This window comes from Cetorhinus maximus, chromosome 10, assembly GCF_964194155.1.
Source record: "Cetorhinus maximus chromosome 10, sCetMax3.hap1.1, whole genome shotgun sequence".
NCBI lineage: Eukaryota > Metazoa > Chordata > Chondrichthyes > Lamniformes > Cetorhinidae > Cetorhinus > Cetorhinus maximus.
In genome coordinates, this window is record NC_135888.1 from 60225122 (window position 1) to 60239818 (window position 14697).

Genomic DNA, 14697 nt, shown 5'->3' on the forward strand with positions numbered 1-14697 from the left:
GCCTCCTTAGACAGCATCTTCTAAACCCATGACCACTACCACCTAGAAGGACAAGGGCAGCAGATAGATGGGAACACCACCACCAGGAAATTCCCCTTCAAGCCACTCACCATCCTGACTTGGAAATATATCCCCATTCCTTCACTGTCGCTGGGTCAAAATCCTGGAACTCCCTTCCTAACCACACTGTGGGTGTACCTTACACCACATGGACTACAGCGGCTCAAGAAGGCAGCTCACCACCATTTTCTCAAGAGCAATTATGGATGGGCAACACAAATGCTAGCCTAGCCAACGATGCACACATCCCATGAATGAATAAAAAAAATTGATGCAGCCAAAATGAAGGTGCCATGTGCATGTCCCACTGAAGCTTCATCCATATAAATAAGAAGACTGATGACTCAATAACATAGGACCATTAGGAACAGGAGTAGGCCTTTTGGTCCCTTGAGCCTTCTGCTATTCAATCAAATCATGGCTGATCTGCACCTCAAATCCATTTACTCGCCTTAACTCCATATCTCTTGATACCCTTATCAACCCTAAGGGTAAGGTTGAGCGGGGGGGGTGTGGGGGGCGGTAGTGGGTGGAAGATCATTCAGTTTAGCACAACCCTTTGTGTGAAAAGTGCTCCCTGATTTCATTCCTAAACAGTTTAGCTCCAAATTTAAAATTATGTCCCCACGTTTTGGCTTCCCCCACCAGAGAAAATGAATTCTCTGTATAAAATTCTTTTAAAATCTTAAACCCCTCGATCTTCAATACTCAAGGGAACGAAGCCAATTTTATGCGACTTGCCCTCATAACTTAACCCTCTAAACCCTGGTATCAATCTGCACTGTGACCCGTCCAAGGCCGACATAGCCTTCCTGAGGTGCAGTGCCCAGAAATCCAGATGGAGTCTGACCAAGGCTCTCGTATAACTGAGGCATCACTTCCTTTCTTTGCATTTTGGCCTCCTTGTGATAAAGACCAACAATCCATTAGCCTTTTTAATTCCTTTTTGTACCTGTCTCTTAACAGTCTTTCTGGGACAAAAAACAGGTTTTGCACACAAAACGCGCTACCGACAGTGGGATAATTTCTGTTTACAGCATAAAGATGCACTGTTTAACAGAAGAGTGATCACACCCTGTTTCTATTGTTTGCTGTCTTGCTTTCTAGGTCTCACTGGGTGTGTGTGTGCGTGTAAGTAAGGGAAAAGTAAGGTGTCGCAACCCAAAGTTTACTAAAAGAAAGACTTACATTTATATATGACCTTCAGGGGGTGATGGTTGTGTAGCGGTCATGTCACTAAGCTAGTAATCCAGAGGTCCAGGCTAATGGCCTGGGAACATGGGTTCAAGCCTCACCATGGCAGTTGGTGGAATTTAAATTTAACTAATAAATCTGGAACATGAAGCCAGTCTCAGTGATGGTGACCACGACAACTATTATTAATTGTCATATGGACACATCCGGCTCACTAATGTCCTTTAAGGAAGGAAATCTGCCACCCTTACCTGGCCTGGCCTACGTGTGACTCCAGGCCCACAGCAGTGTGATTGACTCTTAACTTCCCTCTAAAATGTTCAGTTCAAGGGCAATTAGGGATGGGCAACAAATGCTGGATTTGACAGCGACTCCCACATCCCATGAAAGAATAAAGGGGAAAAGAAACCTTTTTGAAGTGTGCTCACTATTGCAGGAAATGCTTCAGCTAATTAGTACACAAGGTCCCACAAACTGATAACGACCACATAATCTTTTAGTGTTGCTGGCTGAGGTGTAAAGTTGGCCAGGATTTCCCTGTTTTTTTCCTCAACATTGGGCAAGAAGTCCAAAAGTAAAAAAACAGTCCGGCCCAGTACTCTTATTTCCCAGTTTTTCCTGTTTTTCCCTTGTGGGAGACCTTTTACATCCACCTAAGTGAGCAGACTGGGTCTGGTTTAACATCTCATCTGACTGAAGAAAATACAGAGGGAGGTAGGTAAATAAAAAAAAATTAACTGGCAACATAAGAAAGATTATTAAAAAACCCCCAGAAATCAGAGATAATAAGCAGAAGAAAGAGAGATCAGGAATCATAGGATTCATAGCCAGCAATGGCATGGGTAATCTGTTAATGTCGTACACATTTCCCGTAACACTTTTCCTCTCACACTTTGTTGAACATGTCCTATTGTTTTAAAACAGCATCTCCTCAAACTCACAATGAGCAACAACAAGGGAGATCTGTTAGCAATTGTCTGGGTTTCGAAATGCAATCATGTATTAAAAGTTCTATCTGGCATGCTGTAGTCATATGACCTCTGCCATGGGGGACAGGCTGCAGGCAGCCATGTTACACTCAGTTCAAACAAAGACATTGTACCAGGGGCACTGTAGTCTTTGGGCTCATAACAGTAATACCTTAAAAGTATAAAAGGCTGAGGTCAGAGTAGGAACTGGACAGAGAATTAAAATGACAAGTGTCCGGAAGACTGAATCTTAGAATACTTTCGTAGAATCTTACAAGGCAGAAGGAGGCCATTCAGTCCATTGTGCCTTCGATAGCTGTTTGAAAGGGTAATCCAATTAGTCCTGCTCCTTTGCTCTTTTCCCATAGCCCTGCAAATCTTTTCCTTTTTAAGTATACATCCAGTTGGTAATTCTCCTCTGCCTTCTCCACATCCCTGACATCCTTCCTAAAATGTGGTGTCCAGAGCTGAACACTCCAACTGAGGCCTAACCACTGATTTCAAAGCCTTGCTTTTCTACTTTATGCCTCCATTTATAACATCCTGCAAAATTTTTGTGTGCACCTTCCTTTCCATAACTCTTCTTGGTGACATTTCTCAGTTACACGGTTATCCTTTAAAACAGTGATTCTTACAATGAGACAAATTTTCACTTTTCACCTTCTGTACCTGACTCTTACACTTGCAAAACAATATTAGTTTGCATATTTCTCCACACACCTGTTAACAAACTCCTAATTACCTGTCAGTCAAACAAAGGCAGGGATCAGATTTATAACTGGCCCTGGCATTTATTTCAATATAACATTGTATTTATGTCTAGCCCAAAGGGGGACACACCTACAATCTATTTTGTATGTTGGGATCTTCCTCTCTTCTATCTTAAAGGAGTGGAGGGGACACCAGGGACTTTAAGTGGCCATTCTTCAGATGCAAATCTAGATAATCAGACATGGTGGTTATTTGACTGTAGGCCAAATGAGTTTAACCTTGTCCTCAGGTGTTATTCTCAGGCACACACTTCTCAACAAGAGACACTCACTTTGCTTTGAGTACAAGCTGTGGCTCAATGATAGTGTTCTTGCCTCAATGGGATCAGAAACTTGTGGGTTCAAGCCCCAGTTCAGTATGTAATTCAGACTGATTCTTCAGTGTAGGATTAATGGAGGTGTGCTGCTTTTCTGGTTGAAATGTTAACCTGAGGTATTGCCTGTCTTCTCAAGGTCCCTGGGCATTATTTTGAAGAAGAGCAGGGGAATTACTCCAAGGGTGAATTTTACGGTCCCCGTCGCAATGAGTGAGCAATTTAAAAGTCCATTGACTTTGGCAGGAGTGTAAAATCCTGCTAGAGTAAATTCCGCCCCAAGTATGTTGCACAAGTTTCCCAACGAACACCCAAAACAGATTCTCTGGTCATTATCACATTGCTGTTTGTGGGACCTTGCTGTGTGCAAATATCTGCCTCATTTCCTACCTTACAACCTTGATTGCAGTGTAAAAGGGTACTTCATTGGATGGCAGGCACTTTGTGACATCCTGAGATTATGAAAAATGCTTTATAAATGCAAGTTCTTGGATGATGATGGGGAGCTGAAACCAAGACTGCTTATTTTGACTTTGATCCCCCAGTGGAGCTGAGGCTAATGATAGCATCCTATTGAATTTCACTAACCCAGCTCAGCCTGCGGAATGGAGTGTGGGATCTTTCCAGTCTGAATAATTCAATTTCACATCTGGCAAAGCATTTACCATTAAGGCAATGAGGACAGGGGGAATTGTAATCATCCTTTTCAGCTAAACCTTCCTCTAGGAGCACCTAGAGGAGAGTGCAAGAGGAGGGCCCTGGGACAGGCAGTTAGCAGCACTTAGAGGAGAGTGTGAGAGAAGGACCCTGGGACAGGCAGTCAGCAGCACCTAGAGGAGAGTGCAAGAGGAGGACCCCAAGCCAGGCAGTCAGCAGCACCTAGCACCTAACATCACAGGAGAAACATAAGTTCATTGGTAGTGAGAAACTGCAATTAGGGAGTGTCATCAAGTAGCTGAGAATTAGAAAAACACACTCTTTTAAAAGGGACTACTTATATTTAAGTAAGAAACACAAGCAATAGGGAAATAAAGTTAAGTTGAGGCCAGGTAAAATAAAGTTGCATGAGTAAACCAAAGTAAAATAAACTTGACGCAAGGGAAGCAAATTGAAGCCATGGTAGGACAACTTGGTCATGTGGAATGCATGTCCTGTAATATGTGGGAAATTGTGGACGCTATCAGTGTCCTAGATGACCACGTGTGCAGGAAGTATCATCAACTGCAGAACCTTGAGCTCCAGGTTTCGGAACTCACACCATGGCTGGAGTCATTGTGGTGCATCCACGAGGCTGAAAGCTACGTGGATAGCACGCTCAGAGAGGAGGTCAAACCACAGCTTAGGAGTCTGAAGACAGAAATGGAATGGGTGACCACCAGGCAGTCCAGGAAAAGTGGGCAGGCAGCGCAGGAGTCCCCTGGAGTCCCGCTCACTAGTCGGTTTTCCATTTTGGATACCGGTGAGGGTGTTGGTTCCTTGGAGGAGCGCAGTCAGAGCCAGGTTTGTGCCACCACAGGCAGCTGTGCTGTACAGGAGGGGAGAAAGAAGAGGGGAAAAGCAGTAGTAATAGGGGATTCATTAGTTAGGGGAACAGACAAGTGTTTCTGTGGCTGTAGGCATGACCCCAGGATGGTACGTTGCCTCCCTGGTGCCAGGGTCAAGGATGTCACAGAGTGGTTGCGGACATTCTTCTGGGGGAGGGTGATTAGCAAGAGGTCCACTTTGGTACCAATGACTTAGGTAGGAAAGGGGATGAGGTTCTGAAAGCAGACTTTAGGAAACTAGGAAGGAGATTGAAAAGCAGGACCTCTAAAGCAGTAATTTCAGGATTACTCCCAGTCCCACGTGGAAGCGACTATAGGAATAGGAGAATTGAGCAATTAAACATGTGGCTGGAAAGCTGATGTAGGAGGGAGGGCATCAGATTTCTGAGGCATTGGATTGGTTCTGGGGAAGGTGGGACCTGTACAAGCTGGATGGCCTACACCTGAACAGGACTGGGACGATTGTCCTCACAGGGAGATTTGCTAATGCTTTTGGGGTGGGGTGGAGTGGTTTAAACTAGATTGGCGGGGGAATGGGAACCTGAGGACAAATTCAGAGCAGGGAATGGGAGATGGAGAATTAGTGAGTGACTCTGAAAGACAGAAGCAGCACAGGTTAAAAAGTCTACAGCACAAGAATTTGGCAGAGTTAAAAAGTACATTTGTAAATGCAAGGAGCATAGTAAATAAAGCCGATGAGCTGAGGGCACAGGTAGACACATAGCAGCATGTTATCATTGCTATAACTGAAACTTGGCTTAAGGAGGGGCAAAAATGGGCAGCTCAACTTCCCTGAATATAGAATTTTCAGACAGGTTAGGGAGGAGGATAAAAAAGGTAGGGGTGTAGCATTATTGGTTAAAGAATCAATTACAGATATGATATACTAAATGAAGCATCAAATGAGGCCATATGGATTAAGCTCAGAAATAAAAAAGGGGCAGCCACACTGCTAGGAATATATTATGGACCCGCATATAGTGGAAGAGAGTTAGAAAAGCAAATATGTAGACAGATTTCTGAGGCAAAATCAATAGGTCAGTAATCGTTGGGGACTTCAGCTACCCTAATATCAACTGAGATACGAACAGTATGAAGGGCACAGAGGGCACAAAATTGTTGAACTGTGTTCAAGAGAACTTTTTTAGCCAGCACATAACAAGCCCAACGAGAGGGCACACAATTCTAGATTTAATCTTAAGAAATGAAGCTGGGCAAGTGGCTGTAGTAGCAGTAAGGGATCATTTTGGAGATAGTGACCATTTTTGAGTTGATTTAGCATCATTATGGAAAAGGAGAAAAATAGAACAGGAGTAAAAGTTCTAAATTGGGGGAAGATAAATTTTAAAAAGCTGAGAGGTGAGCTGGCGAGAGTGGACTGGATGCAGCAATTAGAAAGAAAATATGTGTTGAATCAGTGGGAAGCATTCAAAGGCGAGATCCTATAGGCACAGTGTAGACATGTCCCCACAAAGAAAAAGGGTGGTACTGCCAAATATAGAGCCCCCTAGGTATCCAGAAGCATACAGGCCATGATAAAGCAGAAAAAGAAAGCTTATGACAGTCACAGAAGACTTAATACTATAGAAAGCCTAGAGGAGTATAGAAAGTACGGGGTTAAGTAGGAATGGAAATTAGGAAAGCAAAGAGAGGATACGTAAAAATATTGGGAGGTAAAATCAAAGAAAATCCTAAGATATAGGTGAGGTTCCAGAGGATTGGAAGTCCGCAAACGTTGTACCATTATTTAAAAAGAGTGCGAGGGATAGGCCAGAAAATTATCGGCCGGTCAGTCTGACTTTGGTGGTAGGCAAATTATTGGAAACAATTAGAAACATAGAACATAGAAAAATAGGAGCAGGAGTAGGTCATTCAGCCTTTCGAGCCTCCTCCGCCATTCAATATGATCATGGCCGATGCTCTATCTCAATGCCATATTCCCGTTCTCTCCTCACATCCCATGATGCCTTTAGAGTCTGGAAATCTATCTATTTCCTTCTTAAATATATTAAGTGGCTTGGCCTCCACAGCCTCTTGTGGTAAAGAATTGCACAGGTTCACCATGCTGAGTGAAGAAGTTTCTCCTCATCTCAGTCCTAAATGGTCTACTCTGTATCCTGAGATTTTGACCCCTTGTTTTATACCTCCAGCCATAGGAAACATCATTCCCTGCATCCAGTCCGTCCAGCCCTGTCACAATTTTGTACGTCTCAATGAGGTTCCCCCTCATTCTTCTAAACTCCAGTGAATACAGGCCTAGTCGGCCCAATCTCCTCAGATGACAATCCTGCCATCCCAGGAATCAGTCTGGTGAACCTTCGCTGCACTGCCTCTATGGGTAAGGAGACCAAAACTGCACACAATACTCCAAATATGGTTTAACCAAGGCCCTGTATAGCTGCTGTAAGACATCCTTGCTCCTGTATTCAAGACTTCTCGCAATGAGGGCCAACATACCATTTGCCTTCTTAACTGCTTGCTGCACCTACATGCTTACTTTCAGTGACTGATGTACAAGGACACCCAGGTTCCTTTGTACATCAACATTTCCCAATCTATCACCATTTAAATAAAACTCAGGCATTCTGTTTTTCCTACTGAAGTGGATTACATCACACTTATCCATGTTATACTGCAACTGTCATGTATTTGCCCACTCACTCAGCTTGTCTAAATCACTTTTAAGCCTCTTAACGTCCTCCTCACCACTCACATTCCCACCTAGTTTTGTGTTGTCAGCAAACTTGGAAATGTTATATTTAGTTCCCTCATCCAAATCATTGATATATATTGCGAATAGCTGGGGCCCAAGCATTGATCCCTGCGGTACCCCACTAGTCACTGCCTGCCATTCCAAAATAGACCCATTTATTCCTACTCTCTGTTTTCTGTCTGCTAACCAATTCTCAATCCATGCCAATATACTACCCTCGTTGCCCTGTGCTTTAATTTTGCACACTAACCTCTTATGTGGAACTTTATCAAAAGCTTTCTGAAAATTCAAATACACCAGATCCACTGGCTCTCCCGTATCTATTCTGCTAGTTACATCCTCAAAAAACTCCAGTAGGTTTGTCAAACAGGATTTCTCTTTTATAAACCCATGTTGACTTTGTCTAATTCCGCTGATATTTTTTAAGTGTCCTGTTATCACATCCTTTATAATAAACTCTAGCATTTTCCCTACCACTGATATTAGGCTAACCTGCTTTGTTTCTCCCTCCTTTTTTTAAATAATGGGGTTACATTTGCCACCCTCCAATCTGCTGGGACTATTCCAGAATCTACAGGATTTTGGAAGATGACAACCAATGCAACCACTATTTCCAAGGCCACCTCCTTTAGTACCCTGGGATGTAGATAATCAGGCCCTGGGGATTTATTGGCTTTCAGTTCCATTAATTTCTCCAGCACTATTGTTTTAGTAATACTAATGTCCTTCAATTCCTCCTTCTCACTAGACCTTTGGTTCCCTAGTATTTCTGGGATGTTATTTGTGTCTTCTTCCGTGAGGACAGAACTAAAGTAGTTGTTTAATTGCTCTGCCATATCCTTGTTCTGAGAGACAGGATAAACTGTCACTTAGAAAGGCACCAATTGATCAGCATGGTTTTGTTAGGGGAAGATCGTGTCTTACTAATTTAAAGAATTTTCTGAGCAAGTAACATGGAGGATTGATGAGGGTAGTGCAATGGATGTTGTCTACATGGACTTTAGTAAGGCATTTGACAAGGTCCCACATGGTAGACTGGTTAGGAAAGTGAGATCTCATGGGATACAGGGGAAGGTGGCAGGTTGGATCCAAAATTGGCTTATTGACAGGAAACAAAGGGTAATGGTCAATGGGTGTTTTTGCGAATGGAAAACGGTTTCCAATGGGTGTTCCACTCAGTGTTGAGGCCCTTGCTGTTTGTTGTATATGTTAATGATTTAGACTTAAATGTGGGAGGCATGCTTGGGAAATTTGCAGATGACACAAAAATTGGCTATGCAGTTGATAGTGAAGAGGATAGCTGTCGACTCCAGAATGATATCAATGGTTTGGTTGAATGGGCAGAGAAGCGGCAAATGGAATTAAACCCAGAAAAGTGTGAGGTGATGCATTTGGGGAGGGCAAATAAAGCAAGGGGATACTCAATAAACAGGAAGTTATTGAGAGGGGTTGAGGAAGTGAGAGACGTTGGGGTGCATGTCCACAGGTCCTTGAAGGTGGCTGGACAGGTGGACAAGATGGTCAAGAAAGCATATGGAATGCTTTCCTTTATTGGGCAAAGCATTGAATACAAAAGCAGGGATATAATGATGGAATTATATAAAATGCTGGTTAGGCCACAGCTGGAATTTTATGTACAGTTCTGGTCACCACGTTATAGGAAGGACATAATTGCTCTGGAGAGAGTGCAGAGGAGATTTACAAGAATGTTGCCAGGGCTTGAAAGTTACAGCTATGAGGAGAGATTGAATAGGCTGGGGTTGTTTTCCTTAGAACAGAGGAGACTAAGGGGTGATCTAATTGAGGTATACAAAATTAGGAGGGTCCTAGAAAGGGTAGACAGGAAATAATTGTTTCCCCTAGCTAAGGGGTCAATTACCAGGGGGCATAGATTTAAAGTGACGGGTAGAAGGATTAGAGGGGACATGAGGAAAAACTTTTTCATCCAGAGGATGGTGGGTGTTGGAATTCACTGCCTACGTTGGTGGTTGAGGTTGGAATGCTCAACTCATTTAAAAGGTGCCTGGATCTGCTTCTCAAGTGCTGTAACCTGCAAGGCTACAGACCAGGTGCTGGAAAATGGGATTAAAATAAGCGGCTAATTTAGTTTTTCTCTTTTTGATCAGCGCAGACACAAATGGCCTGACACTGAATGGCCTCTTTCTGCACCGTAACTTTTCTATGGTTCTACAAACAGTGACCAAAGTGTATCTTACCTTTGAAGAAATACTGTGCATCTCTCTTCTCCTCAAGATTGCCGCTCCATGTCCAGATATGAACAAATGCATCTATATCTGAATCAGGGAGATTGCGCCATCCTGCAGAGATAGGAATTGGATCTCCATAACGTGTTCTGTTGCTTCTGTTCTCATACATCCAGTACCAGCTCTTCCTGAAGAAGTATGTATTGAAGTGGTAAGTTACAGTGCCATCAGAATTCTCACGCTGATAGACCCAGTCAAAAACCGTGCTGAAAGCACCTTCACAAACACCTGCGAATTAAAGGAGGAAGAATTTGTTACCAATGCTGACTGCGTGGAACTAACTTGGATACCCCTCACTGAAAGCATTTCATGCCACTCCTTTGTGAAGACGAGGTCCCATGTAAGCTCATTGCTCACAGCTTGTAAAGTGTCAGTCGAAGAAATTCTCAGAGGAGCTGCTTGGTAAAAGCAAGAATACAAGTGTGTTTCTTAAGGTTTTTTCCTGGTCAGTACTTTTAGTAAGATTGTCTATTTTAAACATTAAACATTCACTCCCTCCACCACTAGTGCACAGTAGCAGCAGTGTGTACCATCTACAAGATGCACTGCAGCAACTCACTCAGGCTCCTTCGATGGCACCTTCCAAACCCACAGCCTCAACCACCTAGTAGGACAAGGGGAACAGATACATGGCAACACCACCACCTGCAAGTTCCCCTCCAAGCCACTCACCACCTTGGCTTGGAAATATATCGCCGTTCCTTCGCTGTCGCTGGGTCAAAATCCTAGAACTCCCTCCCTAACAGTGCTGTGGGTGTACCTACACCACATGGACTGCAGTGGTTCAAGAAAGCAGCTCACCACCACCTTCTCAAGGGAAATTAGGGATGGGAAATAAATGCTGGCCTAGCCAACGATGCCCACATCTCTTGAAGAAATAACATTATTTTTATTATCCATTCTTGGGAAGCTGGCTTCCCTAGTTTTAAAATAGACAATCTCACTAAAAGTACTGGTCAGGAAAAAAATCTTCAGAAACACACTTGTATTCTTGCTGTTATCAAGCAGCTTTTTTGGGATTCTACCATACCTACATTTTACACATTGTTATGATCCCAGCTGATGTTACTACTGGGCAAGCCAGACCGCAGGGTGGAACCTGGCTTGATAGGCTCTAACTTTCATTGTTTGTTTAGGTATGTGGAGAGTGGCTACCAAATAGAGTCACAGGAGTCAGCTGATGAACTTATAACAAAAGAAAACAAACATTTATTAAACAAGAAAAGATTAACTATATTACAATACCCCTTTACCCAGAACTATACCTTTGCAGATATACAGATTTGTAAGGATAACACAAGTTACAAAAGCTATCTTATACTCTAATATCCACTGAAAGTACACAGTCCATGTAAACCAATCAGCGACCTGTGGTCAGACACACCACACTCTGAAACCTCAAACAGATGTTATGGATCTCTCATCAACTCCCTCCAGACACTTGTCACACTGTGAGCCAACCGGTCTCACTGAATTCCATCTTTCACATGAGGGCTTCCAATCTCCACTCTCCAAGAACTCGCTTTAGAATCTTCTCCCAAACCAACACTTTCTCTCAGACGCCTTCCGTAAGGGTTCACCTCCAGGGTTTTGATCTCTCCTCCCGATGTTCCTTTCCCCTGGATCACCACATGCATTCAAGCTTTCTTTTATGCACTCTCTCTCACTGACTCAGCTCTGCCAACAGAACACCACTGTTTCACATGCCCATAGTAAAGCGTTACAGACCTTCGGCTGTCCATTTGGATCTCCTGGCTTCTCACAAGCCTACATTGCTTTAATCTGCTTCCTGTAGCTTTCTCCCTTTAAGCTTGGAGTCTTTCTCTGCTCCTCACTCTTAACCTCACTTAACAGGACCTTTTCCAGGTTCCTGTCCTTGTCCTTTGTCTAGACTGCCCTTTTGGGACCTTTCCTATTTCACTCCCTGGATTTGGGGACTTTCTTCTTCTGTTCTTTGGGGAAACTTGTTTCCTCTGCAGTTCCCTCTCCTGTCCTGCCTCTGCTGGCCAACGCTTCTAACTTCACTTTGGGACTTGCTATATGTCCCCTCTCTTATGCTGCTTCTTCTGGCAACTCCTTTCAACTTTAGAGCACACTGACTAACTGCACTCAAACTGCTTTCAGTTTCTTTGTGTCTATGTGGGGCCTCTCTCTCTCTCTGGACTCCTGTTGCTAGGCAACAGCACAGCTTTTTCAACCTGTTTGTTTTAACTCCCCTTCAAGAGTCATAAAATCTCATTAAAATGCAGGCATCTTTTAAAGTGAAACTAAAACTCAGGTTTCATCCCTTTAACCCACAAATACAGAAATTCAAATTAACCTTCATTCCTAACATGCACAAATACAAATATAACTTACTTAAACTATCTCTAGATCCTAACAACACTGTTAGCAATGAGCTTATGTGCGACCTCATTTTTACAAAGAGGTGATATGAAATGCTTTCGGTGGTGAGGCATCCAAATTGAGATGCCCTGAGAAGATAATAGAGATGGTCTTTCTTTTTTAACTTCTGTGAATTTCAGTGCTGGTGTGATGCCAAGTATGTAGGTCGTATGTCTTAACAACTGGTGGATCGTACCAAACAGCACATCACTTTGGCTGTTCGCAATAGGCAAACTACTGACTGTGCCCAACCAGCCTGTGCCTGCAAAGCTCAAAACATTATGTCCAACATTAGGTGTGATTCAATGATTGGACAGCACTTGTTGATTGTGCTAAGAATTACACTGACAACCAATTTAGGATTATCAGTCAGGCTTGCAGTGTGGCTCACTTACGTGTGCTAGAAGCTATGTATACACAGAGCCCTGTTCTTTGGAAACAGAAAGAGCATGTCTGTGCATTGTGCCTTTTACAACTAAACAAAAGCTTGGGGGACAGCCATTCCCTAGTTCATTTCTCCATGGCAATACCTTGACCAATCAGAGTTGACCTGCCTGGTTTGAATTTAAACAAAAGCTTGGATATTTACTGTTCCCTGGTGCATTCTCATGGCAATAAATTCTCTAACAATCAGAGTCCCTTGCCAACCAATCAGTACTCTCTTCTCATGCAGTATAAATTGTTGTTTCCTCTACAATTGGTATTCTTGTGAATTTGTCCTGATGAGAGCAAGACAAAAGCTTCAACAGCATGTCTCTTTTTTCAGCAATACTCTGAACGTATCTCTCAATTTAACTCCTCTATTTCTCCTCTTCAGGGCATGGAATAGTACCCTTATGTCATACCAGGATGCATGCTTCCAGTGCCTGTTCTTACCATATAAGCGCTGTACAGCCTTTCTGTCTAACCAGCCGAGCTCAAAGTTTTCACTTTGGGTGTTGTAATTGGGGTGCATGACAGAGCCTGTTCGAAGGAGATGGGACAAACCAAGGGCATGGCCAATTTCGTGGACAGCAACCTGAAAGAGAAGGATGCAAGGAAGTAGTCCGTAAGCCCAAGCCACAACAAGGAGGTCATTTTCTTGGTGACAATGCCTTTCGGTAATTTAAAAGGAGTAAGGTAATACAATGAGGTTTACTTAAAGGTGCAGTATCCCTTTTCCTCTTGCTTTTGTGGAAGTTCATTGAATTGTTCAATAAAGTGAAGACGCATTATCCCTTTCATGAACTGCTGCATTGATCTAATCTTGGCTGTTTGATTGTAACTTTTTTATTCAACTAATCTGCTCCTAATCCATACCAAAGTAATTTCCAAGAACATTAGGATTTCTCTTTTCTGATATTGAACAGAGATTATTGCATTTGTGTGAACAATTACTACAATTATAGATAATTGAGAGGTCCAGGTGATACCATGAGACTGAAGCTTGAGCACCTTTGAGTTGTCACCTGACTCCAAATATTACATTACGACTTCAAAGATTGTTTTGTCTCTGCTGTACCACTTTATTTTAATGGCTTAGCAGTTCTCTGACCTTCCCCAAACTGGATCTAATCAGTAGCTATTCAACCAGAGAGAGCATTGGGCCGGAGCCCAATCTTATTCTTGCTTGACATCTACACGTGCACGTTTTAGTGGGGTCTCCCTGGGAGGTGACCTGGAGCACTGGCTGATATTCATTTTCTCTCTCTCTCTCCCCTTCCCTAAGCCAGAGAGATATCTGTAGGCTGGTAACTTACTGACTTGCCGATCGGTTAATGCCAATTCCACAAAGTGGAAATTGAAGCTGGGGAAAAGTTGGAGATGTGATAGGTTTTGAGCAAGGTGTGGGTGGAACAAGGACAAAAGGAAGGCCTGTGATCAGGTGGACAACAGGAAAGATTGTCTGACAGAAGAGTTAGTCCTCCAGGGTGAAAGGGAATGGCGACAAGGCAAGTAAAGAAACAAAGAAACAAAAGCTGTGCCTAGAGCAGGTGTGCTGCTGTCTGAAAAAAATAAAGAAGGTTAAAAAACGAAGCCTGCAAATAAAATGAAACGAAATGGGGCAGAGATTACGGTCTGAAATTGTTGAACTCAATGTTGAGTCCAGAAGGCGTAAAGTGCCTCATAGAAAGATGAGGTGCTGTTCCTCAAGTTTACGATGAGCTTCACTGGAACAGTGCAGCAGGCCAAGGGCAGTGATGTCAGCGTGAAAGCAATGTTGAGAACTAAAATGACAGGCCACTGGAAGCTCAAGGTCGTGTTGGCAGATTAAACAGTGATGTTCTGCAAAGTGGTCACCCAGTCTGCATTTGGTCTCCCCAAAGTAGAGGAGGCAACATTGTGAGCAGCGAATGCAGTAGACTAGATTGAAAGAAGTATACATAAATTGCTGCTTCAACTGGAAGGAGTGTTTTAGCCTTGGAGAGTATGGAAAAAGGAGGTAAAAGGGCAGGTGTTACGTCTCCTGGGTTTGCATGGAAAGGTGCCATGGGATGGGACAGGG

The 14697-nt window shown here is 43.2% G+C and overlaps 1 protein-coding gene across 2 annotated transcripts in view; it reads right to left on the bottom strand.

Moving 5' to 3' along the window:
• Window positions 1-14697, bottom strand: part of LOC144685236 (matrix metalloproteinase-21-like) — a 45955-nt gene that overhangs the window by 16527 nt on the left and 14731 nt on the right. For both annotated transcript variants that reach the window (XM_078549670.1, XM_078549669.1), the window contains exons 4-5: window positions 13089-13230; window positions 9780-10055 (exon numbers count right to left, since the gene is read on the bottom strand). In XM_078549670.1, the coding sequence (XP_078405796.1) occupies window positions 9780-10055; window positions 13089-13230 (418 nt within the window). The remainder of the gene's footprint in view (window positions 1-9779; window positions 10056-13088; window positions 13231-14697) is intronic.